Source organism: Purpureocillium takamizusanense, chromosome 12, assembly GCF_022605165.1.
Source record: "Purpureocillium takamizusanense chromosome 12, complete sequence".
Taxonomy (NCBI): domain Eukaryota; kingdom Fungi; phylum Ascomycota; class Sordariomycetes; order Hypocreales; family Ophiocordycipitaceae; genus Purpureocillium; species Purpureocillium takamizusanense.
The window spans coordinates 221,596-244,927 of record NC_063079.1 but is presented as its reverse complement, the minus strand read 5'-3'; the positions used below and the strand labels follow the sequence as shown (position 1 = coordinate 244,927).

At 56.7% G+C, this 23,332-nt stretch overlaps 10 protein-coding genes across 11 annotated transcripts; 5 read left to right on the top strand and 5 right to left on the bottom strand.

Moving 5' to 3' along the window:
- The first annotated feature begins 408 nt into the window (after positions 1–408).
- On the top strand, positions 409–2,474 carry JDV02_010288 (uncharacterized protein). Its single transcript, XM_047992021.1, has 4 exons — positions 409–961; positions 1,031–1,172; positions 1,239–1,920; positions 1,992–2,474. Exons 1-4 carry the CDS (start codon positions 851–853, stop codon positions 2,350–2,352), a joined length of 1,296 nt encoding a protein of 431 aa, XP_047848034.1. The 5' UTR covers positions 409–850; the 3' UTR covers positions 2,353–2,474.
- Positions 2,475–5,210: 2,736 nt separating this feature from the next.
- Positions 5,211–6,358, top strand: JDV02_010287 (uncharacterized protein; the record flags this gene model as incomplete). The annotated part of the gene is made up of 2 exons (XM_047992020.1): positions 5,211–5,380; positions 5,458–6,358. 2 exons carry the CDS (start codon positions 5,211–5,213, stop codon positions 6,356–6,358), a joined length of 1,071 nt encoding a protein of 356 aa, XP_047848033.1.
- A 257-nt stretch (positions 6,359–6,615) lies between these two features.
- On the bottom strand, positions 6,616–7,604 carry JDV02_010286 (uncharacterized protein). Its single transcript, XM_047992019.1, has 2 exons — positions 7,115–7,604; positions 6,616–7,006 (listed from the first exon to the last, which is right to left on the bottom strand). Exons 1-2 carry the CDS (start codon positions 7,428–7,430, stop codon positions 6,738–6,740), a joined length of 585 nt encoding a protein of 194 aa, XP_047848032.1. The 5' UTR covers positions 7,431–7,604; the 3' UTR covers positions 6,616–6,737.
- Positions 7,605–8,195: 591 nt separating this feature from the next.
- JDV02_010285 (uncharacterized protein) lies at positions 8,196–9,149 on the bottom strand. Its single transcript, XM_047992018.1, has one exon. It carries the CDS (start codon positions 9,093–9,095, stop codon positions 8,301–8,303), a length of 795 nt encoding a protein of 264 aa, XP_047848031.1. The 5' UTR covers positions 9,096–9,149; the 3' UTR covers positions 8,196–8,300.
- Positions 9,150–9,389: 240 nt separating this feature from the next.
- Positions 9,390–12,086, bottom strand: JDV02_010284 (uncharacterized protein). Of its 2 annotated transcripts, XM_047992016.1 has the most exons (4): positions 11,882–12,086; positions 11,680–11,786; positions 10,373–11,469; positions 9,390–10,275 (listed from the first exon to the last, which is right to left on the bottom strand). In XM_047992016.1, the coding sequence occupies exons 1-4, from the start codon at positions 12,077–12,079 to the stop codon at positions 9,590–9,592; spliced, it is 2,088 nt and encodes a 695-aa protein (XP_047848029.1). In that variant the 5' UTR covers positions 12,080–12,086; the 3' UTR covers positions 9,390–9,589. The 2 variants fall into 2 exon arrangements, with proteins under 2 accessions (XP_047848029.1, XP_047848030.1); XM_047992017.1 differs by having other exon boundaries at positions 10,373–11,786.
- A 705-nt stretch (positions 12,087–12,791) lies between these two features.
- JDV02_010283 (uncharacterized protein) lies at positions 12,792–15,222 on the bottom strand. Its single transcript, XM_047992015.1, has 4 exons — positions 14,109–15,222; positions 13,846–14,030; positions 13,411–13,747; positions 12,792–13,340 (listed from the first exon to the last, which is right to left on the bottom strand). The coding sequence occupies exons 1-4, from the start codon at positions 14,683–14,685 to the stop codon at positions 12,829–12,831; spliced, it is 1,611 nt and encodes a 536-aa protein (XP_047848028.1). The 5' UTR covers positions 14,686–15,222; the 3' UTR covers positions 12,792–12,828.
- Positions 15,022–16,560, top strand: JDV02_010282 (uncharacterized protein). The gene has a single exon (XM_047992014.1). The coding sequence runs from the start codon at positions 15,524–15,526 to the stop codon at positions 16,478–16,480; it is 957 nt and encodes a 318-aa protein (XP_047848027.1). The 5' UTR covers positions 15,022–15,523; the 3' UTR covers positions 16,481–16,560.
- Positions 16,561–17,062: 502 nt separating this feature from the next.
- JDV02_010281 (uncharacterized protein) lies at positions 17,063–17,702 on the top strand (the record flags this gene model as incomplete). Its single annotated transcript, XM_047992013.1, has 2 exons — positions 17,063–17,219; positions 17,349–17,702. The coding sequence occupies exons 1-2, from the start codon at positions 17,118–17,120 to the stop codon at positions 17,700–17,702; spliced, it is 456 nt and encodes a 151-aa protein (XP_047848026.1). The 5' UTR covers positions 17,063–17,117.
- A 517-nt stretch (positions 17,703–18,219) lies between these two features.
- JDV02_010280 (uncharacterized protein) lies at positions 18,220–19,700 on the top strand. The gene is made up of 4 exons (XM_047992012.1): positions 18,220–18,502; positions 18,561–18,746; positions 18,805–19,314; positions 19,370–19,700. The coding sequence occupies exons 1-4, from the start codon at positions 18,230–18,232 to the stop codon at positions 19,562–19,564; spliced, it is 1,164 nt and encodes a 387-aa protein (XP_047848025.1). The 5' UTR covers positions 18,220–18,229; the 3' UTR covers positions 19,565–19,700.
- A 1,296-nt stretch (positions 19,701–20,996) lies between these two features.
- On the bottom strand, positions 20,997–21,949 carry JDV02_010279 (uncharacterized protein; the record flags this gene model as incomplete). The annotated part of the gene is made up of 2 exons (XM_047992011.1): positions 20,997–21,403; positions 21,466–21,949. The coding sequence occupies 2 exons, from the start codon at positions 21,947–21,949 to the stop codon at positions 20,997–20,999; spliced, it is 891 nt and encodes a 296-aa protein (XP_047848024.1).
- Positions 21,950–23,332: the final 1,383 nt, after the last annotated feature.

Sequence of the window (23,332 nt, the reverse complement as noted above, 5' to 3'; positions counted from 1 at the left end):
GGGTCGAATCCGTGCCAACTGCCGAAACCAGAGGCCAAAGAGTTCACCATCGGCGCATCGCACGGAGGACGAGGGGCCCGCCCGCCTATGGTCGGCAAACTGCGGGCGTGGAGAGCCCTGCGACCTTCGGTAGCTGCCGCTAAGTCCAAAGCAGTCCTCGTTCTTACGCTTGGAAGAACCGGCGTGTGTTTGTTGAGGGCAATGGCGAAGAGAATGTCCCACCGAAGCCTAGTTTAGTACGCCCTCCCTTTCACACATTTGCAGCAACCGCCAAGCCGTCGCCACCAACCCTCGTCTCGACAACGTAACTGGAACACCACTGGCAGCCACTCACGGGAGGCTGCCAGCGCCACTCCGCCCGTCGCTCCGTTAGACCGGTTTCGTGGCCCTGGGCGGCTCGTGGCTCCCAGGCAGGCCAGAGCTGTTTAGGTAGCCAAATGTCTGCAGTGGCGCTCAGACTTAGCTTCAAGTTCCAGGGGGTTCGTCGATCATCAGAGCCGCCATGACTCGGGCTGATCTTTGGCCCGCGCCTGCGGTGCCGAGTTGACGGGCCAAGTTCTTGTGGTTTAATAAGGGGCTTTAAATGTCGATTTTGATGCAGATACTTATTGACAGGGCCCTTGATGCCGGCAGAGCCTCCGAAAGGTCTCTTTCCCGGCAGACTTCAGGGACTGGCAACAGCGGCGAGCTTCCAACAATGCCTGGCCGTTGAAACCTCGCCGGCGCAACACCTCGAGCACATCATTGATGCGATCCGACGTACCAGATGGGACCTAATCACGACGGAACCGGCATCAGCATCACGGATACAGCAATTCCATAGTACCCAGAGGGACAGTCGGTATTCATCATGCGTCTGGCTGCAGCCGTCGTTGCAACAGCGTTACCCTTGACATGGGCAGGATCTCTCCCTTCGGCCAATGACCTGCTCCTATCCCTGCAAAAAGCGCCTCATTGTGCGGTATGTTGTCGCCCGGTCCTATAGGGCACCGCGTATGTTCATTTCGCTGATGAAGATACACATGCGCAGCAAGAATGTCTTGCCAACGCAACCGTGCAATCCCATTGCTCGCTTGATGATCCCACATGCATCTGCGTGGACAAATATGCCGACATCGAGGAGGCCGGATCACCGTGCATTCTCAAGTCATGCTCTCTAATAGAAGCTTTGTGTGAGTGCAGCAGATCCGCCGTACCTGAACCGAAAGACGCCTGTGACTGACGCATGGGCTACGCAGTCACCAAGAACCTGACCGAGACGACGTGCAACCGACCGAGGCGCGACAAGGCACCGAGATATGATGCCATGAACATCTCCATGGGCGTCATCACCGCGCTGCTAGTCGTCGTTCGTCTCGTCTTCAAGCGCTTTTTCAGCCAGCGAAACACACTCGGCGCCGACGACGTGGCAATACTGTTGACATTGGTGATAGGCGTCCCCTGCACAATCATCAACAAGGTTGGCCTTACAGCCCATGGCATGGGCAAAGATGTCTGGACATTGTCTCCCGATATACTTACCGACTTTGTGTTGTACTTTTACGTCATGGAAGTCCTGTATCTGGCGGAAATGTCACTCATCAAACTTAGCCTGTCCCTATTCTATCTTTACATCTTCCCAGGCACTACGACACGCCGGCTGCTTCTCGGGACTGCGGTTTTCAACGTCATATTTGGGTTTACCTTTGTTACAACGGCTGTGTTTCAATGCAGTCCGGTCCACTATTACTGGACGCAGTATGTTGATGCCACGTCACACGGCCGGTGCATTAACATCAATCTCTTCGCCTGGATCAATGCGGCACTCGCCATCGCGGTCGATGTATGGATGATTGCGATACCGCTCTTCCAGATCAAGAAACTAGAGCTCCACTGGAAGAAGAAAATCGGTGTTGCTATCATGTTTTTGATAGGGACATTGTACGTTACCCGCCGAGCCGCCGGGCCGTTTCTCAATCTGCTCTGCAGCAGCTAACACCATTTGTCTTCAGCGTCACAATCGTCTCAATCTTGCGTCTCCAGTCGCTTATTTACTTTGCAAACTCCAAAAATCCTACGTGGGACCAGTGGATTGTCGCTTGGTGGTCGACTATCGAAGTCAACGTGGGCATGATTTGCACCTGTTTGCCAACCGTTCGTCTGATCCTCGTGCGGATATATCCCCGGGTGTTCAGCACCAACACCTCGCGCAACAAGTCCATCTCGGGCTTCGCGGAGAGGTATGGACGAAATAGCAACATGTTTGGTCGAAACCAGATTCAATTATCTAGCGTGGAGACCAACCTAGCAGAGGTTGGAGGTAAGCAACCTGGATTGTCGTCCGAAACGACAGAGAGAAACCTCGGAAGGTGATGGCGGCCGCCGACACACTGCGCATCGCGCCCAGCGGGGGCTTAGCGCCCCAGGTCTCGTGCTTATACCAGCGGACCGGGCCCGGGAGTCGGAAATACTGTATCGATTTGATCAGATTCAACTACTCTAATGAAGGAAATCCAAGACCTTGGGAAACTGCCTTGACCTGTGCTATCTGCTGGTGTTTGCGTAGACAGACCATTCTCACACCGCCCCGCCAAATCCCCCCTCTCACCCCTGCCTCCCACTTTTGCAATGAGCCATCAATACACCAGCCTATTATATTTGGAGCATCGCGGGCCATGGACCCTACAGGGAGTCATGGCGGCGCCAGATGCTGCAACGATAGAAGCCGTCGCTGCTGGATTTAGCTACAGCGTTCGCTTGCATCGACGCTCCAGGGCTGTGGTGGTATTACCGGGGCGAGATGCGACGAGTTACCGGTCGCATTCGGAATCGCTAGAGCCTGAGATATCTGAAGCATAGCCGCAAACCGCCTCCTCCTTGTTCTGATCCCAATACATCATGCACATCCTGGCGTGCTGGGCACACTGGTCGGCCGAAACGTGGTTCGGATCAGCGCATGTTCGCACATCGAAGGCATCGGGGCACTAACCGGAAAGTCGGCCGCACACTTGAACTTCGTGGGCCCTTGTCGCACCAGCCAGAGGCCGGCCGCTTCGTTGGCTGCGAAGTGGGCGTTGACGCTGCAGTGATTTCTGCTTACGCTACACCTCTACCCTGCATCGTCAGTTTTGTACTGATGCGAAGCTCTGTGGTGTAGCCATTGGCCATGCGAGGCCGGATTTGGTGGAGTGCGGAGGATTTGGTTCACTCACGCCTTGTGTGGTCCCCAACTTTGCGTTGAGCTCCTGAGCCTTGGCATGGGCTGCTGGTTGGCCTGCGTAAAACATCGCGCCGAGAAAGATTCAAATTCTTGTTGGCTGTAGGTTGTATGGTGGAAGCGTCAGCTGGGATGAGGCAGGGTGAGCCGCTCGCTAGACTGCAAGAGCTTGTGAGGCACGCGCTCAAGCCGAACAAGTGATACAGATGGAAGAAAAGGTGGGATGAGGTCCCATGGGAGATTCAATATCGGCGAGTTTAGAGTGGCGGCGACAAAAAAGACGTGAAGAAGAAAGAGCCCTCTTATATAGCTGGTCCGGGCTGCAAGGGCCACGTAGACTTGGTGTGTTGCAGTTAGTCGTCTTTCTCGTCGGGGCCATTTACGACATGGACAGGACACATTCAAGACGATTCAATTACCAAATGAAACATATACCTAGGTGTTGGACTTCGCAGACGCAGAATCAGCGGTAGGAACGAGTGGGGTTGAAGCCGTGCTCACTCAAACGAATGAAAAGACATCACTGAGCGAATGCATGGCGGGCACGAGACTGAACGTCTTCGCGTGCGTGTGCTCGCGGGCTGCCCAACTACCACCGCTACCTACTTCGTAAACTATCTGATTAATTCCATGGAGAATGCTAGCTGACGCCCTATGTTATAGAACGCCGCCGCGGAAGCCGTGGGCAATGCAGCACTGCCTCCTCGCGCCAAGAACGTGGGCGACTCGTGAATATAGTCATACATGACAATCATGCGCAACTGGGCGGAGAGAACAGGCTACCGGCTGCCTGTAGTGGAAGTTTCGGAACTAAAGGGCAACGGGGACGGATTTGTATGTGAGCCGAGCACGCAGAACGCGTGACGTGTCGTAGCTTGTGCGTTGAAGGGACAAGAAAAAGTGAAGTAAACCTGGGGGCTATGGGCAGTAAAGTTGGGTCATGCAATCGTGGCCTACGACAGCGCTCAAGTCATCCAGCTCTTCTTGCCCCGTCGGATGAATTGTCAGGACGAACTCAAAGCGCGACCAGTGCGGCAGTTTGCAAGCCGGCTGGCTGGCTGGCTCGTTGCCTGACCCGTCCACATCCCACTGGCATTTAATGGACCATCAATCCGGGTGGAGCTGGATGTGCCCGAAATGTCGACATGTCGGGGCCTCCCGCGGGATCGGTGTGGGAGGGGATGGGATGTAAGATGGTGTGTGGGTAGGAAGATGGAGAACAATGAGAGCCCCCCTGTAGGCTGTACGACGACATAATGCAAGCCAAGAGGCAAGCCAAGAGATCAAGAGATAAGCGTGCTCGGACTATATGTGTTAACAGGAGATATCATCAAACTCGGGGACTGCTCCGGTCGGTCATGGTTCTCTGCCGGGGGGTATCCCTGGAATGCCGAGTTGTCCGGAGACAAGACAGGGCAGTATACTGTACAGCTAATCAACTCGTAGTGGCGGCGGATCGCTTGAGGAGGAGATGCGTAATGCGTGCTGGGTCGGTCGCAGGACGCGTATGGATGACATGGAGGAAGAAGCCCTGCAAAACTCCCTCCACTGCACTCTGTTTAACACATCATTACTCAGCGAACCCAAAGTTCAGCGTACTGGCAGCACTAAATCAGTCCAAGGCACCCATGACTCGGGCATCGGGGTCGGCGATCCCACGCCCGCACCTTAGCTGCTGAGGTCCAAGCCTGGCCTCAACACCACGCCATGATGATTTATGCGAGTGGGGAATTGAAGCTTGAGTTTGACGACATGCCACCAAAAGTCGCAATGAATCTCCGGGCGACGACATGGACGGATGTACGCGCTCCTGGAAAGTCTGGATCAGACTGTGCTGTCAAATGACTCTTGCCACACGCTACATGTACGAAGTAGTAATTGTTAATGCAAATAAACATCATGACGTTGTATATAAGAAGGTTGCTGTCGCACATACTCTCTACTGTGTCAGCTCCTGATGATCCTGCCTTTATCAACCCATTAAAAAAAGAAGAAGTCGATCTCTAGCATCACCATGTTCTCGTCTACCATCACACTTGCGCTGCTCTCGGCAGCTGGCACTCTGGCCGCCCCGACGAACAGCTCGACATGCACCTCGCCCACTGGGGATTTGACCGTTTCGTCATTCCAGCTGTACCCTGAAAATGCAGACTTTGACACCCAACGATGTGTTACATACTTCAGGTATGCTCCCCCCCCCCCCCCCCTTGATGCTCCGTGGGCCAAGTGTGCACCATCAGGCTAACCACACATCCTGCAAGTGTCCTCTACAACGCCTCCGTTGCGGTCTACGATGCGAACAAAAACGCCGTGACGCGCATCATCGAACTTACAGGTCTGACCGGGCGAGCGGAGCTCCATGCTAGCGGTGTTCGCATGCGTCCCGACGGGCATCTGTCCATGATTATCAACGCCGGCGCCGCCTTCGACACCTCGGGAAAGGACATCTCGGGCGAAAACTTCCTCGTCAACTACAACCTCGATGAGAACAAGATTATGGGCGAGCCGATCGACCTGAATGCCGTATCCGGCGGGCGGTACGGCGGGTTCCAGGATGTCACCTACGACACGTGTGGCAACGCTTTCGTCGTTGGCACGTATCCCGGCAGCATCGTCAAGGTCAGCGCGGTCGGCTCCAAGGCCGTGCAATGGATCGCCGACGAGGACGCCAACAGCACCGTCGCTGGCTACTCGGGCATCGTGTCGTACGGCAACACCCTCATCGCAACCAACGGCAAGGACGGTGGTCTCTACCGCTTCGACGCGCACAAGGCCAAGGGCGAGCCTGTCTCGATCCCCTTGTCTGGAAAGCAGACTACCCTCGGCAAGGCTTTGGACAAGGCTCACATGCCTGCCAAGTACGGGGACAACGTTATCCTGGTCTCGGATACGACGGACGGGACCATTGTGGTGCGGTCGGAGGACGGGTGGAAGACGGCCAAGATTGTCGGCACCATTGCAAACGCGCTCCAGTCTGAGAAGGGATACTCTGTGGCGACTGTCCAGATTGGCGAGAGCATCTACGTCGTCACCGAGTACTTCGAGGACGCGGCAAAGAAAGTCGAGGGCACCAATGCTGGCGACAGGACCAAGTTCCCGCTTCGCGATATTACGGCTGAGTTGGATGCTATGTTGAACAAGGTCGCTGCTACGCGGAGGTAAACGTCTTGCGGCTGAGACACCTACGCAGGGAAAATGCAATGGCATGGCATGACAGCTCATAGCCCACATATGACCGAATATAGTCTTTCATCTTGTGCATCCGGTGTGTACATATATCGTGCAAGCATTGTTCAAGTCGGAGCATGAGCTTATTGACGGTGCCTGCCGTCTTGCCAAGGGAGGATAGCTCTCGGAGCATTCATGATGGGGACTAAGAGCCGAGTCATGTTGAATAAGTCGACTCTACTGCAGGAGCACATGGATGCACGTTAGAATTAAAGACAGACTCATATTTGATCATACATCGGCCCGAACATTACTTTCACCGTGGACGCCGTGAACCGATTCATCAATGGGCTTGACTCAAGCCAGGCATTAGTTATCCTTCATTATTCTTCTCGTCCAAGGCCACGCATAGCGCAACCATCAGCGCCATGTCGACGCCTGGCGCGACGATGAGCGCATACGTCTGTTGGCCGCCAAAGAGCTGCCGCGCGTTGAGGAGCTGTCGATCGATGCGCGCGACCACGGCGCCCGTGTTCTTGCACACAATGTCGGCCCTGGTGTCCCGCCAGTTGCCACTCATCGTGAGCGTCTGCCACTGTCCGTCTCGCGACTGGAATTCGGCGGTGGCCTTGCTGCCAATGACTTTTTTCCCCAGCGCGTGCGCAGTGTTAGCAGCCTTTTTTTTTTCACCCCTTGCAGCAAGGCAGAGAGAGAGAGAGAGAGAGAGAGAGAGAGAGAGCAAAGACATACGCTTAAACGAGCTCTTGACCTGCAAAATCTTGTTGCCCTGCGGATCCTCGGCTGCGTACGTGGAGTGTATGTGCATGTGCTCCTTGACAATGTCGAAAAGATGGTTGCCTTGCATGTCCGTCACCGTCTTGCGTCCGGAGATGGACATGTGGCGTCCCTGGATCTTGAAGATGGGCTGCCCGTTGGCTAGGCTGATGTCGAAGCTATCGCCGGACAAGGAGAGCACCTTTTCTTTGAGCACCAAGGTCTCGGTGTTTTGCGCGATGAACTTGTCGAAGACGCCCAGCTGGCGCTGGACGGGGGCCAGTTGAGCCATTCTGAGGACGGACGGCGGGCGCGTATCGTGCGGGCAAGCTGGTGACGGGCAGGAAGTGAGTATTCGTAGGGTAGTGAGACAGCAAAAGGTATTCTGTGTACGGTGTATGCTCCTGCGCGTGATGCTACGTCCCAAGATGCTTTACCCTTACGCTGGTGGTAGGGAGACTTTCGGGGGTTCTTGTGAGGAATGTTCATTAGCGGAGTGCCGTTTGCCTCGCGTCCTCGAGAAACCCCGTCGATGGCGGCTGGGCGGCTAACCAGCCAGTCTGACGTCACTGTCAGCTCCAGGGATTAGCCCCGTCCGCTGCGAACATTTATGAGCTGGAGCGCTGTATGAAGCCCGAGCCGAGACTTCATGCCTGGTCCAGTCGTACGTCGTGTAGAGGACTCGTTCCAGGCACAGGTGGCGAGCTCAATGTCACCCCAATGCTGTCTAACGACACAAGTGCCCTCCCTAAATAGTAGTGCTGATTCCTGAGCACCGCCCCGCAAGATCCAGTGTCGTTCTTTAGGGACGACGCGTTTCCACTGGAGGCTCTGGGCGGGTCGAGCCTCACTGGCGTCGGCGGCGGAATCGTCCTCGGCCGCTGGCAAGGCGTCCCGCGAGGCACGGGTATGTATATCATCATCAGCGAACTGCGCTGAGGAGTCAGGTCCGTCCTCGGTCATGCTTTAAGTTTGGCTTATGGCGCAGGAGCTGCGACGCACCGCCCTCTGCGGGATGGACTGCAGAATACGGGGCATGTCCAACATGCCTTTTCACCAGCGGGATCTCGGAGTTGATATACAAAAAGGGCAGCTGAGGGCAGAACCGCGCGCTACGCCGTAACTTGAATGTGATATCCCACATACTCCAGAGGAGAGCACGTCATGTCGCCGAGTAACCTCCATCGACAAAAAACACCTGTCCCGTCACCGCCCTGCTTGCCTCGCTCGCGAGATACACGGCGATGCCCGCAAAGTCCTCGGGCACACCGTTCCTCCCAATCATGGTCCTCGACGCGTGCGCTCTCGCCTTCGTCTCGTCGGCCATGACGCCAGTCGTCATCGCCGTGTCCACGAGACCCGGTGCCACGGCGTTGCAAAGGACGCCCCGAGGCGACCAGGCCTCGGCCTGCGACCGCGTCAGGGACACGAGGCCGCCCTTGGAGGCGCCGTACGCGCCGCTGTTGCCAAACGCCCTAAAGGCCTGCTGGCTGACGACGTTGATGACGCGCCCGCTGCCTCGCGCCGCCATGGCGGGGCCGAACTTTTGCCCCAGCGCGAACGGCGCCGTGAGGTTGACGGCCAGGGTCTCGTCCCAGTCGGCGAGGCTGATGGTGTCCATGTGCGGCCGCGGGTTGATGCCGGCGGCGTTGACGAGGATGTCGGGCACGCCGCCGTGGTCGCGCAGTACGGCGTCGTGGATGGCCTCGGCGTCGCGCACGTCGGCAGATAGGCCGAAGGCGCGGATCCCGGCGAGCTGGAGGTGCGTGACGGTCTCGTGGACCGGGTCGGGGCGGCGGGCGACGATGACGACGGTTGCGCCGGCCATGCCCAGGGCCGTGGCCATTTCGCGTCCGATGCCCGAGCTGCCGCCCGTGACGACGGCGACGCGGCCGGCGAGGCCGAAGAGCGATTCCAGGTAGGATGCGCCGGCACGGATACTGCTCGTTGCCGCCATCACGTCTTCTTGCTTTTACATGCACTGGGTGGAGAGACAATGGACTGAAGCGAGTTGTCGACCATCCGGCCTTTTCAACCGACGCTCGAACCGGTTGCTAATAAGGACTACATACAAATACTCGGCCTTGAGTCAACGCCCCTCCGCCACCAGCTCCGACTTAGGAGGCGGCGGGTGGGGTCTGCTGATGCCGGCGATCATCACAGCCCCTAGTAGAGGCGGGCGTGGGTTCGTGATTCAAGCCAGAGATTGGTGACATCAAGCCAGAGGTTGGTGATGTACGGCAAGTTTGTCCGTCACAGGACGACTCTGTATTATGTTATGGATCTGTATACATGCCTACATCCTCGGCGCGTTTACTCAAGTGCTACGTAAACCAGCACGAGCAGTGGACCAGAATGGACCTGTTCTCGATCACTTCTAGCCGCACTGGCGTCGAGACAACGCCGAAACGCACAGTCCGTCGAGGTCGAGAAATTAACGCAGACGGCTGGCTAGTCATACTTGATGGCAAAGTCCGACAGCGGTCCCGGAAAGCCAACGTCGCCGTAGTCGGCGTAGGTAAACTCGTCGGGCATCACGGCCGACTCGAGATCAAACACGGGACCCGTCGTCGGGCCCGGCACGCCCACAAACGGCGCGCCAAACGGCGGCAGCTCGTTGTTGTTGTTGTTGCTCTGCGTCTGCGTCGTCGTCGAGACGAGCCGCGACCCGGGCGGCGACTCGGTGAGCACCTCCTTGCCGTACGCGGCGGCAAAGTCGACGAGCCGCTTGGCTAGGCCGTCGGTCACACGCGACAGCGGGTGGTGGCGCGTCATGGGGGTGTCGCGCAGCATGGAGACGGTCCTGCTGATGCAGCGGTAGCACTCCTCGACGTTGATGCCCAGCTGCTCGCGGTGCTTGAGGCACAGCTCGAGGAGGAAGTGGCCCGCAAAGGACATCATGATGTGCACGTAGCTCGGCACCTTGACGAGGGTGCGCCGCAGCACGTCTTCGTTGAGGATCATGGTGAAGATGGCCAGGGAAGCCTCCTGCGCCATGGCGGCCGCGGGGAGGAAGATTTCGGGGATGAGGCCCGAGTGTAGCCCGCGGAAGACGTGGTGGCCAAGGTAGAGCCGGGCGAAGAGGTAGTGCAGCTTGAAGGCAAAGTGCGGAAACTCGCCCGTGCCGGGTTCTTGTCCTGAGGGGGAGTGTCAGTGAACCTTTACTCTCCGTCTCATCTCATCTCATCTCGTCTCGCCTCACTAGCTAAGGAGGAGGTAGGTAGGTAGACGTACGGAACTGGGGAGGGAAATGGGCGAGCCACTGCTCCAGCTCATCAACAAAGACGGGAATCTGCGGCGCCAATGCTTCGGATACGCGCGTGGGATATTCAGACCCAAACGTCTCCTTCATGCGGCTCATGCACAGCAGAAGCGACACCTGCGCCACGACGCGCAAGTCATGCATCGTCGCGTCCTCGGCCGCGAGGAACAGTCCGCGCTTGTCGAGGATGTCCCTGTCGCGCCGTATCAGGCTGTCCCGGTTGTAGAGCACCGACAGGTGCTGGTCGCACATGTACAGCGTGTACCACAGCCGGACACGGTCTCGCGCGCCGTCCCGCGTTGGGTGCTGCTGCTGCTGCTGCTGCGTCGTCGCCGTGGTGGTGAAGGCATCGTCAGGGGGCGTACACGCCTTGCCGATGTGGCGATGCGCCCTCAGGTCACCCAGTCGGCGGACGGCTTCGTACAGGACGACCCGGGACGTGTCGGGCAGCCAGAAGGCGGCGACGTCGAGCGCCCGCACGTGTTCGATGTCGCGCTTCTCGAACAGAGCCGCGGAGACGAGGTGGCGGAACTCGCGATAGCAGACGTCGTACAGGTGGGCGTGCTCGACGTCGTGCAGCGCGGCGACGGTGCAAATCACCGCCAGCAGCGTCGGCGACGCCTCGCGCACGGCATGGACGGTCGCGTGCGGGCCCGCGGTGCCGTAAATGACCGAGTCCAGCTCCGTCATGTAGAAGCGCACGAGGGCCTCTGCGTCTTCGGGCGACACGAGGCCCTTGCTGATGATGTCTGGGCGCTTCTGCGTCCGCGCCCGGGAAGCGCCGCCGCTCGTCTGCACCGGTCCTGCCGGCGTGGCATCCTTGCTGGGAGCGAGATAGGCATCCATGGGCGCCTGCACCGCGCTCGGAGATCCCGGGGGCGACAGCTCGGCTAGGCCGTCGTCGTCAAGGTCGAAGTCGTGATCGGGTTCGTGATGGGAGGAGGCGATCGCGTCGGCGCTCACGGCCGGCGTCTCGAGCGGCGGCAGGCCTGCTATCTGGAGACGCTGGCTCACTCGCTCGAGATGGGCGTGCATGTTGCCGAGGTCTCTCCTCAGCGCCGCGATTTGCCTGATGGGCGCGCCGCGATGGGCAGCATCTGGTCAGCGGCCCCGTTGTGTTGCTGCCTTGTTGCCCCGTCTCACTGCAGTTTTTCACAGGACGAGATTTCGAAAGAGACGGAGAGAGGGGGACGGGGAGGAAGACACCGAGAGAGAGAGAGAGAGAGAGAGAGAGAGAGAGAGAGAGAGACAGAAACAAAAGGATGTGTTGTCCACATACCTTTGATCGAGTATCGAGTTCCGCAAGCCGGTGTTGATGATGCACTCAATGTTCTTGCGCTTGCACCGCTCACACGGCGGCCCGTCGGCCAGGAGCTCACATTTGATCTAAAGACCATCGTCATCTCATCAGTCAGTTACTCGTGCTCAATTCATGAGTCGTTCACCCCCGCCCGTGTCTGGTCTACTGAGCGGCGGCGCACCTTTTGCTTGCGACACGCAGCGCACGACGTCGTCCGCCGACGCGCCGCCAACTGGGGATTCAGCTTGTGCATCTTGTGAGGCGGCGGCTGCGTCTCGGATCCGGAGCCGGCAGTCGATTGTTGCTCCCCGTTCATGTTGCGCAGCTCGTCGCCGCCGAACCCCGCGGAGCTGGCCGAGTCCAGCGCCCGCTTGGACATTTTGCGCTGCTGCGAGCCTACGTGCGTACGAGGAAAGCAATTGGCGTTCTTCACCAAGGAGTGAGTGGATCGCGGATGTCCGGTGCCAATTGCGACACGGATAGGATGGTTTCTCGCGGGAGTGTGCCTTCGCCGCGTCGTCGTCTCAGCGCAACATCTTGGAAGTGATGTCTTTGTGAGATTTGCGCGCGAGTCCCGGTGCGCAAGGCGGCCGTTTTCTTCTTGTCTGATGGAATGTGACGCAACAAAGTCATACAGCGCGGAAACTAGCGAAGAGGAGACCCACAACGGCAAAGTCTACTTCTGGCACACTGCGCTGGCTTGTGAGTTTGGTTGCTGATTACTTACTTTCGGCACCAGGTCAGCAACATTGAACTACCCTGTTCATTATTGTACTTTTTTAAAAACGGTATCAACATTTCGTGCAGGTCGAGATTGCATCAATTTGCCAATGCGATGGCTGGCGTCAGATAAGGTAGAGGCTGTTTTTGGGGATGAAATTGGCGATGGTTGCCGTGAATGCATCAATGTAATAAATCTTGCGATGCAGCAGAAACACAATCAGGCAATGCGGCGGTTGCTGGTTGGGCGGACAACACACTCATAATCCTTCAAGTTGGCTATCATGCGTAGACACCGTTACATACCGTTACACTCTCTACAGAAAGCATCATGGAAGAGTCGGCAAGACCTCGCCGCAATCAATCATCACGCTATTCATTCATTACCCTGAATCATAATACCCTTCGCTAATAGATGTAGCGGAAGCCGGTGGGAGCGTCCTGTGCCACCTCGCCGTCCTCCTCGGCCGTCTCCCTCTCCGCCCTCTCCAGCTTCTCGTTCTCCCACTTGTGAATGTACCGCAGCACAATCGCCAGCACCGCGACGAGGAAGCTGATGACGGCGTTTGCGCTCCCGCCCGGCACGTACTGCGGGCCCGTCTTCTCGTCGTACATGTAGCTGCCGTAGATGGACGCCGTGTTGCCAATCATGTTGGCGATGGCGATGACGGCGGAGCGCTTGACGAGCGGCCGGGGGAACGAGTTGGCCACCCACCCGACCACCAGCGTGTACGTCGACACGGCTCCGACGGGCATGAGGAACATGGCGAAGAAGCGCGCGCCCGTCGACGTCGACGCCGTTGCGATCACGTTGCCCGCCGTGGCGAGGATCATGAGGCAGAAGATGTGGATGGAGCGGTCGTTGTAGTGCGCCGCCGTCCAGTTGACAAAGACGGCCACGATGAATGTCGCGAACCAAGCTAACGAGAGACAACAGTTAGCACCGTTGGTGTTTCGTCGTTTACCAAGTATGATGGTGTAAAAACGCACCGGGCACTGTCAGAAGCAGCGTTATGAGCTTGTCGTAGCCGAGCGTCTGCACGATGCTAGGGAAAAAGTACTGAAACGTCATGGCCAGGATACTCAGATGCGTGAACAGCACAAAGACGTAAAGCCTATAGTCCAGCAGCGCAAGCTTGACGCCCTGCCAGATGGTCGTGGCCTTGCGCTCATCGGCCTCGTTGACATCGACCAGGAGTCGCCAGGCCGCAAACGCCTTGTCCTCGTCGCTCAGCCATCGTGTCGTCGCGGGATAGTCGGGCAGCACAAAGGCGGCCACAAACGCGACACCGATTGTCACGACGCCTTCCACGATGAAGAGCCAGCGCTGGGTGCCATCGAAGCAAAGCCCTTGTCAGCATTGAACGACTCCTGGGGGTGGGGGTTGGGGTATATAGCCGCGTCGCCGCGTCCAGAGCAACGTACCCATCCCGCAATGCCAGCAGTGCCCGACAAGTCCTTCAACACCCCGTACGCAATCAAGCCGCCAAACATGTTGGCGAGGGCGTTGCCGCAGTAAAACCACGCCACACGTCGCGTGAGCTCGGCCCGAGTATACCATGAGGACATCAAGAAGACGGCACCCGGAAAGAATGGCGCCTCGACAAAGCCTGCGAAGCATTATGAGTTACATGTCGCGCGGCGGCGGCTGATGAAGCAGTCTATTCCAGAGACGTGATGATGCTCACCCAAAAAGAACCTCGTCACCACCAGCTGGGTAAAGTTATGGGTCGCCGCGTTACAGGTCGACACGACCCCCCACAGAAGCACAGAAGCGGACAGATACAGCGACGGCCGCACTCTGGTGATGAGCAGGTTCGACGGCAGCTGCATGAGCAGGTAGCCGACGAAGAAGATGCTCGTTGCCAGGTTAAAGTCTGTGCCCTTCATGCCCAGGTCCTTCTCCAGTGTCCCCTGGCGTGCTTGTGCGAGATTCGAGCGGTCGAGGAAATTGAGCAGGTACATGATGACGAGGAACGGCATCAGGTGCAAATCGATGCGTCGAAGAAGCTTCTTCTCGTGGAGCGACCGCCATTCCTCGCCCTTGGAGGCGAATTCGAGGAAGAACTCGCGGTCGGCCTCGTTGGCGCCGGGGACGACGCCATCGTGTTCCTTGGCAAAGGCAGCACGGCGCTCAATCTGATCGACCTGCTGCTCTTTGACAGATGTCATGGCTCGGGCTGTTCGTCTGATGATGCAAATGTGTGCGATGAGCGGTGGGGAAGGGTGGATTCTCATGCCCCCTGACGAAAAGCTGGTGGACATGTGCGGTAGCCGACTTTATAACTAACTTAATACGTGTGCCGTTCCAGAAGGACAGCGGAGTTGCGTCGCACCCACGAGACCAGACCGGACTCACGGCGGACTCAACACCGTGGGCAACTGCCGGCTTTCCCCCGCAATGTTCGATCCCCAGAATTCACAGCGGGACCCAGGATGCTCACTTGCTCGGCTGGTTCCCACTGCTAGCCCGCGTGGCGTTCCTGGAGCTTGTTTTGCCTGCCGCCGCGGCTAATAAGTCCACTCTGCGGACGAGACGAAAGTCTGTTCCCTACAATGACGGGGTTTGTTGCTGGCAGTAGCGCCCTCCTCCCCCCTTCCCGATGCTGTCGTGATGCAGCCGTGACACCACCAGCCCCCCCGAGTCGGACGATCTGACACCGAGGCGGGTCTCCTTGTTTGCGGGGGGAACCAGGCGCGTCTTACTGCTGCTGCCAAGTGCGGCCATCCCGTTCTCTGCCCTTGCGAGGTGGCGTGCCATGATTCATGCCGAGCGAAGCCTGTCGTTCGTCGCTTTCCGGCCCCCTGCCCGCTTCCTGTCCAGTGTCTCCAACGGAGGTTTTCAAGCACTGGAATTTATTTCCCCGCGACCAAGTGCATGCATGAATTGACGGGGCGTTCTCCGCGCGTCGGACACAAGCCCGAGCAGCGGCAGCTGAGCGGGGCGCAGGTCGGTAACAAACTCGACGATGCTTCGCGCAGTTGCATAAAGCAATGGTGAGGGGTCGTCAGTGCCGCTCACCAGATATTAAGCAACAAAAGAACCCGCGGCGTGGACTCATCTTTCTTGATTGTGTGCTCGAAAGCATCGAGCGCGCCCACCATGAAGGTTCTCATCACGGGGGCGGGGGGCTTTGTCGGCCAGGCCCTCGCCGAGCAGCTTCTCAACGATGGGCATCAAGTACACCTGACAGACATCGTCGAGCCGACCGTTCCAGCCGCCGCCGCTGCTGCGAACCGGGACAACGCAACGTGCACCAAGGCCGACCTCTACGAGGAGCCTGGCGCTGTCCTGTCCAAGGACCTCGACGCCGTGTACGCATTTCACGGCATCATGTCAGCGGGCAGCGAGGACGACTTTGACTTGGGCTACCGCGTGAACCTGCACAGCACGCTGCGCCTCCTGGAAGAGATCCGCAAGACGTGCCCCGGAGTCCGGTTCATCTACGCCTCGTCCTGCGCCGCGTACGGACAGCCGCTGCCTTCCATGCCGTCCGAGGACACGGTGTGCACGCCCCAGAGCAGCTACGGCACGCAAAAGATCATGATCGAAGCCGCCGTCAACGACTACAACCGCCGCGGGCACATCATTGGCTTCACGCTACGGTTTCCCAGCATCACGGTCCGTCCGGGCAAGCCTACGCAGGCGGCGAGCAGTTGGATGAGCGGCATCATCCGCGAGCCGCTTCAGGGCAAGGAGAGTGTGCTGCCCTGCCCAGACGACTTCAAGTGCTGGCTCTGCTCGCCGAGGACGCTCGTCCGCAACCTCGTGCTGTGCCTCACGCTCCCTCCAGAGTGTATGCCACCGCATGTGCGGCAGGTGCTTCTGCCTGGCATCACGGAGACGGTTGGCAGCATGCTGCAGGCGCTGCGCGACGTCGGAGGAGAGGAGGCGCTCCGGCTGATCAAGAGGGAGGACGCGACACCGGAGATCAAGGCGATGCTCGACAGCTGGCCGTTCGAGTTTGACATTTCGCGGGCGCTGGCGATCGGATTTGTGCCTGACCAGCCCTTTCGCGATACCGTGGAAGACTTTGCCAGGAGCTTAAAGGCTGTTTGAGGCGCCGACAGTTGGTGCGATAGACAGGAGGAATAGAGAATGTACTTTATCCAGACTGCACCTTTCAAGACAAGGAGCGAACGTTTGGTTCCCTGACGGCAGATGCAACGGAGACGCCGTATTTCGTATTGATTCACTCACTCGAGCCACCTGGAGATACCCCGCCCCTAGCGCTTCGCTCGCCTCCAAAGACGCACCGTTCTTGCTCAAATCCCTGCAGGTTTGTCGCTTGTTTACTCATGGCCAGCTCTGTCTGTCAGCTCTCAGGCAAGCATTTCGTCCTTGATCGTTACTGGAAAAGAGTTGAAGTAGCACATTTCCCTTCAGGGCTCTTGGCTGGACTAAATAATACAGCTTGCCCGATGTCGTTCGAATTAGAAGTAAGACGGTGGCCAGAGTACTTGTACCTCAAAGCCAGATTTAAACGGAGGTACCGCAAGTTTGTGAAATTTCGACACGCAGGTTGATGTCTTTGAGCACCTTCCAAATCTGGTGAAAGAGGCTGAGAGCATCGCCTCAGATGCGAATACAAATACGACTATGTAAGACCTCATGATAGAGTCATGCTTCACTGATCGTGCACTCACAGACTCTCGCCTCCTCATGATCGAGTAGCCAAAGCGGCAACGAAAGTCCCATGGCCACAATCGAGAAACCCAAGACTATCTCCGGCGGTTGTCTTTGCGGGTCGGTCCGGTATACCATCACCGTCCCTCAGGACCATGACTTTGACGATGCGGTACGTCGTGCTCAAGGGTCACGCCCTTATTGCTCAAGCATGCCTGCAGCCACGACAACCACCTTCCCGAAAACATAACACGGACGCGTTCGCTGACACGTCGCATGCGCCTGACGGGCAAATGCCTAGATCGGTACCTGCCAGTGCTCGTGGTGCCGCAAGGTGACCGGCTCCCTCATGTTCCGCTTCCATCAGTTCAAGAAGGTCGACGTCGTGTTCGACGCCGATTCGACGCTGCGAACGTATCAAGCAGCGCCGGGAAACCACCGAGGCTTCTGCTGTAACTGCGGCAGCTACATATTCTTCCGCAGAGAAACGAGCAAGCTCATCAACCTTGCAGTGGGGTGCTTCGACGATGATGACTTGCGCAAATATGGGCCGCTCCTGACCAAGGAAGGAGGTAACCTATGGTGCAGAAACGAAATACCGGGTGTCACGGACCACCTGACTGGTGAGAAGCATGACACGGGGCCTTCGGATTGAAGGGGACAGCTAGTCGTCAGACGGGGAACGTGGGATGGGAGGCATTTGAAGGAGTTTGTAGCCGTTGAGAGGCGCTGGAAGAATTTGACGCGCAATTGAGCTGAAGATGTAGTTCGAGCTATGACATGGACTTTCGAAACCGGTGCAAGCCTGTCTGAGCTGACTCTGTATCTTCCTCGACTGCGATGATAAGATCCAGCTCCTTTAGAAGGACTGCTTTGACAGGCAGGTCCGGTATTTTTGGGCGATCGTCCAGCCTCACTGCTACCCTCCCCGCACCGGCCATCTTCAATCAGGAAGGCCGCTGAGTTTTACAGCACGCCTTCTTGATCCTCCCGCCCGTTTGATCTATGGCCATCCCAACCGAGCATGTGAGTGGTACACTCTAATTCGACGCCAGCGCGCCCTCTCCAGGCGGAGCTGCGCGATAATATGACCCAAAAGGTAGATAAAATCAGCAAAGATGCCATCATTTCTCGACACCCAATGTGGTGATTGTACAAGCACTCGTCTGCATCACGGTAGTCATGTTGGCTCTGCCACTGCTCTTCATCCTCGCCGCTCAGGCTTCATCTGTAGCGGCCAACCGCAATGTTTTGGCACCTCTGCTCGAAACTGGCGGTCACGCCATTCCGGGCCGCTACATCGTGAAACTCAAAGATGGGGTGATGACCACACAGACCGATGTGCAACTGAGCTTCTTCATGGAGCGGGCGAGTCACGTTTACACACACGCATTCCACGGCTTCGCGACGGAGCTAGATGACCAAAGTCTCGAGGCGCTCCGTCGTCGACCTGATGTGAGTCTGCAAAGGTTACCCGAGAGCTGGACCAAGCCTTTCTCATAGAAGAATCTAGGTTGAGTACGTTGAACGTGATGGCATTGCGTCTATCAACGGGTTTATTGAGCAACCCAACGCGCCGTGGGGACTCGTTCGCATCTCACACCGGCAACGAGTCGGCACGAGCTATATATACGATGAGAGCGCCGGCCTCGGGACTTGCGCGTACATCATCGACACGGGCATCGACGTTGCCCATCCGGTATTCCCATCTCCGACTCGAAACCTTACTGCCAATCGACTGACACGTGTTACAATAGGAGTTTGGGAATCGTGCTCAAGTTCTCAAGTCCTTTGTCAACGATACGACGGACGGAAACGGCCACGGAACACATCTTGCCGGTATCATCGGCAGCAAGACTTTTGGCGTCGCAAAGAAAACAAAAATCTACGGGGTCAAAGTCCTCGACAATAGCGGCAGCGGGACCTACTCCAACATCATTGGCGGCATGGACTTTGTGGCCAAGGACTGGAAGACGCGGAACTGTCCCAAGGGTGCCATGGCCAACTTGAGCTTGGGCGGCGGCTTCTCCGCCGCCGTCAATTCCGCCGCAGCGTCACTCGTCAAGGCGGGCGTCTTCACCTCTGTGGCTGCCGGTGGCGACAACTCAGATGCGTCAAAGTACTCGCCGGCTTCGGAGCCGACGGTGTGCACCGTCGGGGGAACAACCCGTTCGGATACCAGGCTGAGCTCGTCCAACTATGGCCCCATCGTTGACATTTTTGCCCCAGGGGAGGGTATAACATCTACATGGCTCAGAGGGGGAACGGTTAGTAGATTGCCACCCTCCAATGGTTCTTTCGCACTGACAAAGGGTCTTGCAGAACACTATCTCGGGCACTTCGACGTCCGCCGCGTACATTACGGGACTGGGATGCTACCTTGCGGGGTGGGAAGGAAGCGCAGGCGGGGAGCAGCTCTGCAAGCGCATACAGGACTTGGCCACGAAAGACATCATTCAGAACATCCCAAAGGGCACGCTTAACCTCTTGGCATTTAATGGGAACCCAAACGCATAATCTCGCTTAAGTTTGCAAGCTAGCATCGCATACAGAGCCCCCGACCTTATGTTGTTTCATTATACATGTAATAAGACAACGTCAGAGGTATAGCATTACACTTGAGGTCACACCGCGCTCGCTTGGCTTACAACACCGTGCCCATGCCTATGCCTGATCATGCCAGCATGCGCAGCCAAGACGTGGTATTACCAGATATTGCGCAAGACCCTGGATTTGCCGAGGTTACTCTGTGGGGTCGCTTAACCTACTTCGCGACACCCAGCTCGAAGGACTTCGAGTATATATCTCAACTGTCAGCCGCTTGCGATTATAAAGCTGACTACAGGATGAGCTCTGTCAACAGCTGCTCTTCATCTCTAAACATAATTCCACTCACAATCTTCAAAGCAAAATGCTCATTTATACTCTGACGACTCTGTTTATGGCCTCATGGACTGCAGCTAGAGCTGTTGAGTCCGTTCAGGTTGGTGAAGCAATCTCGACACCCGCCCCGAGTTGCCAAAGATTCAATGAAACTTGCTTTGGCATCCCTAGCATCGATGGCTCAAACTTTTATCTCAAGTATGGGCAATGCGAACAGGGGGAACAACCTTGGGTCTCGGAGCTTGTCGACTCTTTTGGTATAGATCTTGACGCTTGCATCGGCTTCAGGTCTGGACAGCTAGTCCGTGGAACAGGGTGAGTCTTCAGTGCATTGCCATTCCCTCGGTAAGTGCTCTACCGCTTACATTTGTACAGATTCACAGGTTCTTGTTGGCACTGGTACCTTCATAGATCAGGGAAGAAGAACATATTGCAGGCCTTTTGCTGGAGTGATGCACTATCTGCAAAGCCTGGACAGTCGGCGATTACAGAGTCGTCTATCGACCTCAGTAAGCTGAACTAGCCCTTATGTCACCTGGATATCGAAACTTATAATACTGACCGTTGACTTCTAGATACTATCCTCTGTAGTGATGGAGGCAAGTTGGTGTGTAGAGAATACGAAGAACATGAAGGAGTTCCTCATCCGGAAGAATGGGACCCAGAACTACTTTTTCGGATAGGTAGAGAGACGGCCTGAGAATCCGTTAATTGATATCTTGCCCACCATAAGGTAGATGTCATTGCCTCTACCAAGCCTTTTAACCCCAAAAGATCATGCTTGTGCACGCGCATTCCCGGGGTGCCCCATGCGTGGCTGTTGAATAACAGCGATACGGCCACCGATCACTAACAACGAGAGTGACATTAAGGCAGAAGGTGTATATAAACCACGGAAGCCTAAAATTTAGAGCGGTGACTATAATGGTATCGCACGAGCCTAAAATAATGAGGCACAAAGTAGGGCTCTACTGCAAATAGGAGGGCATAAGTAAATTTGAGATATGGCATAGGTGAGCATTGAGAGATGTTAAACTGCTAGCCGGTCACTAAGGCGCCGATATAATTACCAGGACTTCTCTGTCTTAATAGGCAGGTGCAACAAGCGATCACCAGCTGCACTTTTTGCAGGGAGTTTGCCAGCCCGAATGTTGAACTGTAGCGCGTGATGGATCAGGCGCGGTTCCGACAGTGTGGCGTCGCGTTCGGTCCTCCACTTGACAAACTCGTCCTCGACGACACCATCTTTAAGATGCTTATTGCGTGCGCGTTGTTCGCCGACCGTCATTGCCGATACGGGACCGTCACGGGTTTCGGGTGGATAGTCGTGACCCGTCCAAATTTTGAACTGTTCAGGGTGGCTCAAGAGCTTCCGGACCGAAGCGAAGAGCTGTCTGGCGTCGCCGCCGGGAAAGTCGCAACGGGCAGAACCCACGTCGGCATTGAAGAGAGAGTCTCCGCAGAAAATGTTGTCTGACTCGGATATGAGCTACTATTTTGTATCGAATGTTTGTATCAGTCTGAATGCCACCTACCTCCAATGCGATACCCAACATGGTCGGGAGTGTGGCCGGGCAGATGGAGAACAGTTCCGGTAAGGCCACCAATGGTAATTTGGTCTCCATCGTCGTATAAAAAGTCGAATGCATCATCATACTCTTCGTGACCAACTTGATATCTCTGACCGAACCGTTCTTGTACTTGCTTGATGTGTTTTCCAATGCCTATTCTCGGCTGCTTGTCCTGCGTCTTGCGCAGCTCCTCCTGGAGGTAGCCAGCCGCTGTAAGGTGGTCCGCGTGAGCATGCGTTTCGAGAATTAGGTCAATCGTGTAGCCGTTTTCTTTTACAAGGGCCACGAGTGAATCCGCATTGCTCGTGCTGACTCTAGCAGTGGCAGCATCGAAGTCGAGCACCGGGTCGATGATGGCGGCTACCTTAGTCGCGGAGTCCGCCACCACGTACTGCCAGGTTCCAGTTTTGGGGTCGTGCAGGTCGTGAATTCGCGGCTGGTTCGCCATTTCGCCAAGATGCGTTTGGGCAAGCCGGGCTTGATTTGGCCTTGAGGGGGTTGTCGCCGGTTGCAAATGGCTAGTAGTGTCGCAGGTACGTGACCAGAGGTTTGATGAGAGAGGAACCAAGACTTCACATGCTCGCGCTGCAGCGAATACCATTCATTTTCACTTTATGCGGCAGAACACTGTTCTCTTCAAATATGTCATGAGACGGGGGCGGGTGCTCCATGTAAGAGACAGTCGCCGACAGCCGTGGCAATCGCCAAGCTGGTATTGTGGAGGTCGCCGAGCTCACCGGAGTGGTCGGCGGGCATCGTGGCACAATGTCAGCTCTCGTCGCCGATGTTCAGCTGCCAGTACAGCAGCGCCCCAGCAGATGCGAACCTGTTGCAATGCGTCAATCCCCGTTGGCGTTGCAGCGCCAAAAGTGTAAATGGCCGGCCTGTCATAAGCCACGATAATATGCCATCCCGTCACTCAAGTCCAGTGGCTCGACATCGCCGACGCCTCTCCGCAGTGTGGAAACGTCATCGCCGAGGTCACGGGCGGTCGAGTGATTCAACGTACCATTTGCCTGGCAAGCCTGATACGTTTGGGATCGTAACAAAGCCAGACACTACGGACTGGCAAAGCATGAGACAATGCGCTTCCCATGTTGATCGCCGTGAGTGGCACTTTCCTGGAGACAATGCGCTTGCACAGCGGTTTGCGGTCGGCACCCCTATCCATTGATACATGTGCCCACAACACTGCAGAGGATTTAGAGAACGGGCAATGCTCATTCACGCCCCCGCGAACAGGCATGGCGCCAAATAGGGGTTCCGAATTACTGGTTGCTCGGCCCGAGTTATGTATACACGAACCGTACTACTGCCTCAATCGCCGTCTCTTCAGGTCCTTAACAGGGCAACAATCTTCGGCGCGCAACCCTCATGGAGTACGGCGGGCTGCGATCGGACTGGGTTGGCGAATGTTTACTAATAAACTGTCACAGCAAGCTTGGCATTACATGCAGAAGAGCAATTTAGCGTCCAGCTCGGAATCCCTCTACTGACAGTGGTGATACAATGAAACTCGGGCGGGGTGGCGTTCCTTTCATGTGGTTGTAACAAGATTCATATACAAATAGAAGATGTTCCGCTGAATGTCTTCCGCTCATAGCGTTGATACCCAGCGCAGCTTCCCTGAGACGGCCCTCGGTTGTCGTGCATCGATTGGGAATAATGGCAGGCAATCCACAGGTGCGTCCGTGCCGCCGATTGAGGTTGACCTGGGCACGATGCCACCGCCTGCTATTGAAGCCAGGCATCGGCTACTGTCATTCTCGTACATGCGTTTCAACCTTCCCACTCTTCTGCTAACACATGTCTGTATCGGGAGTGCGATGCT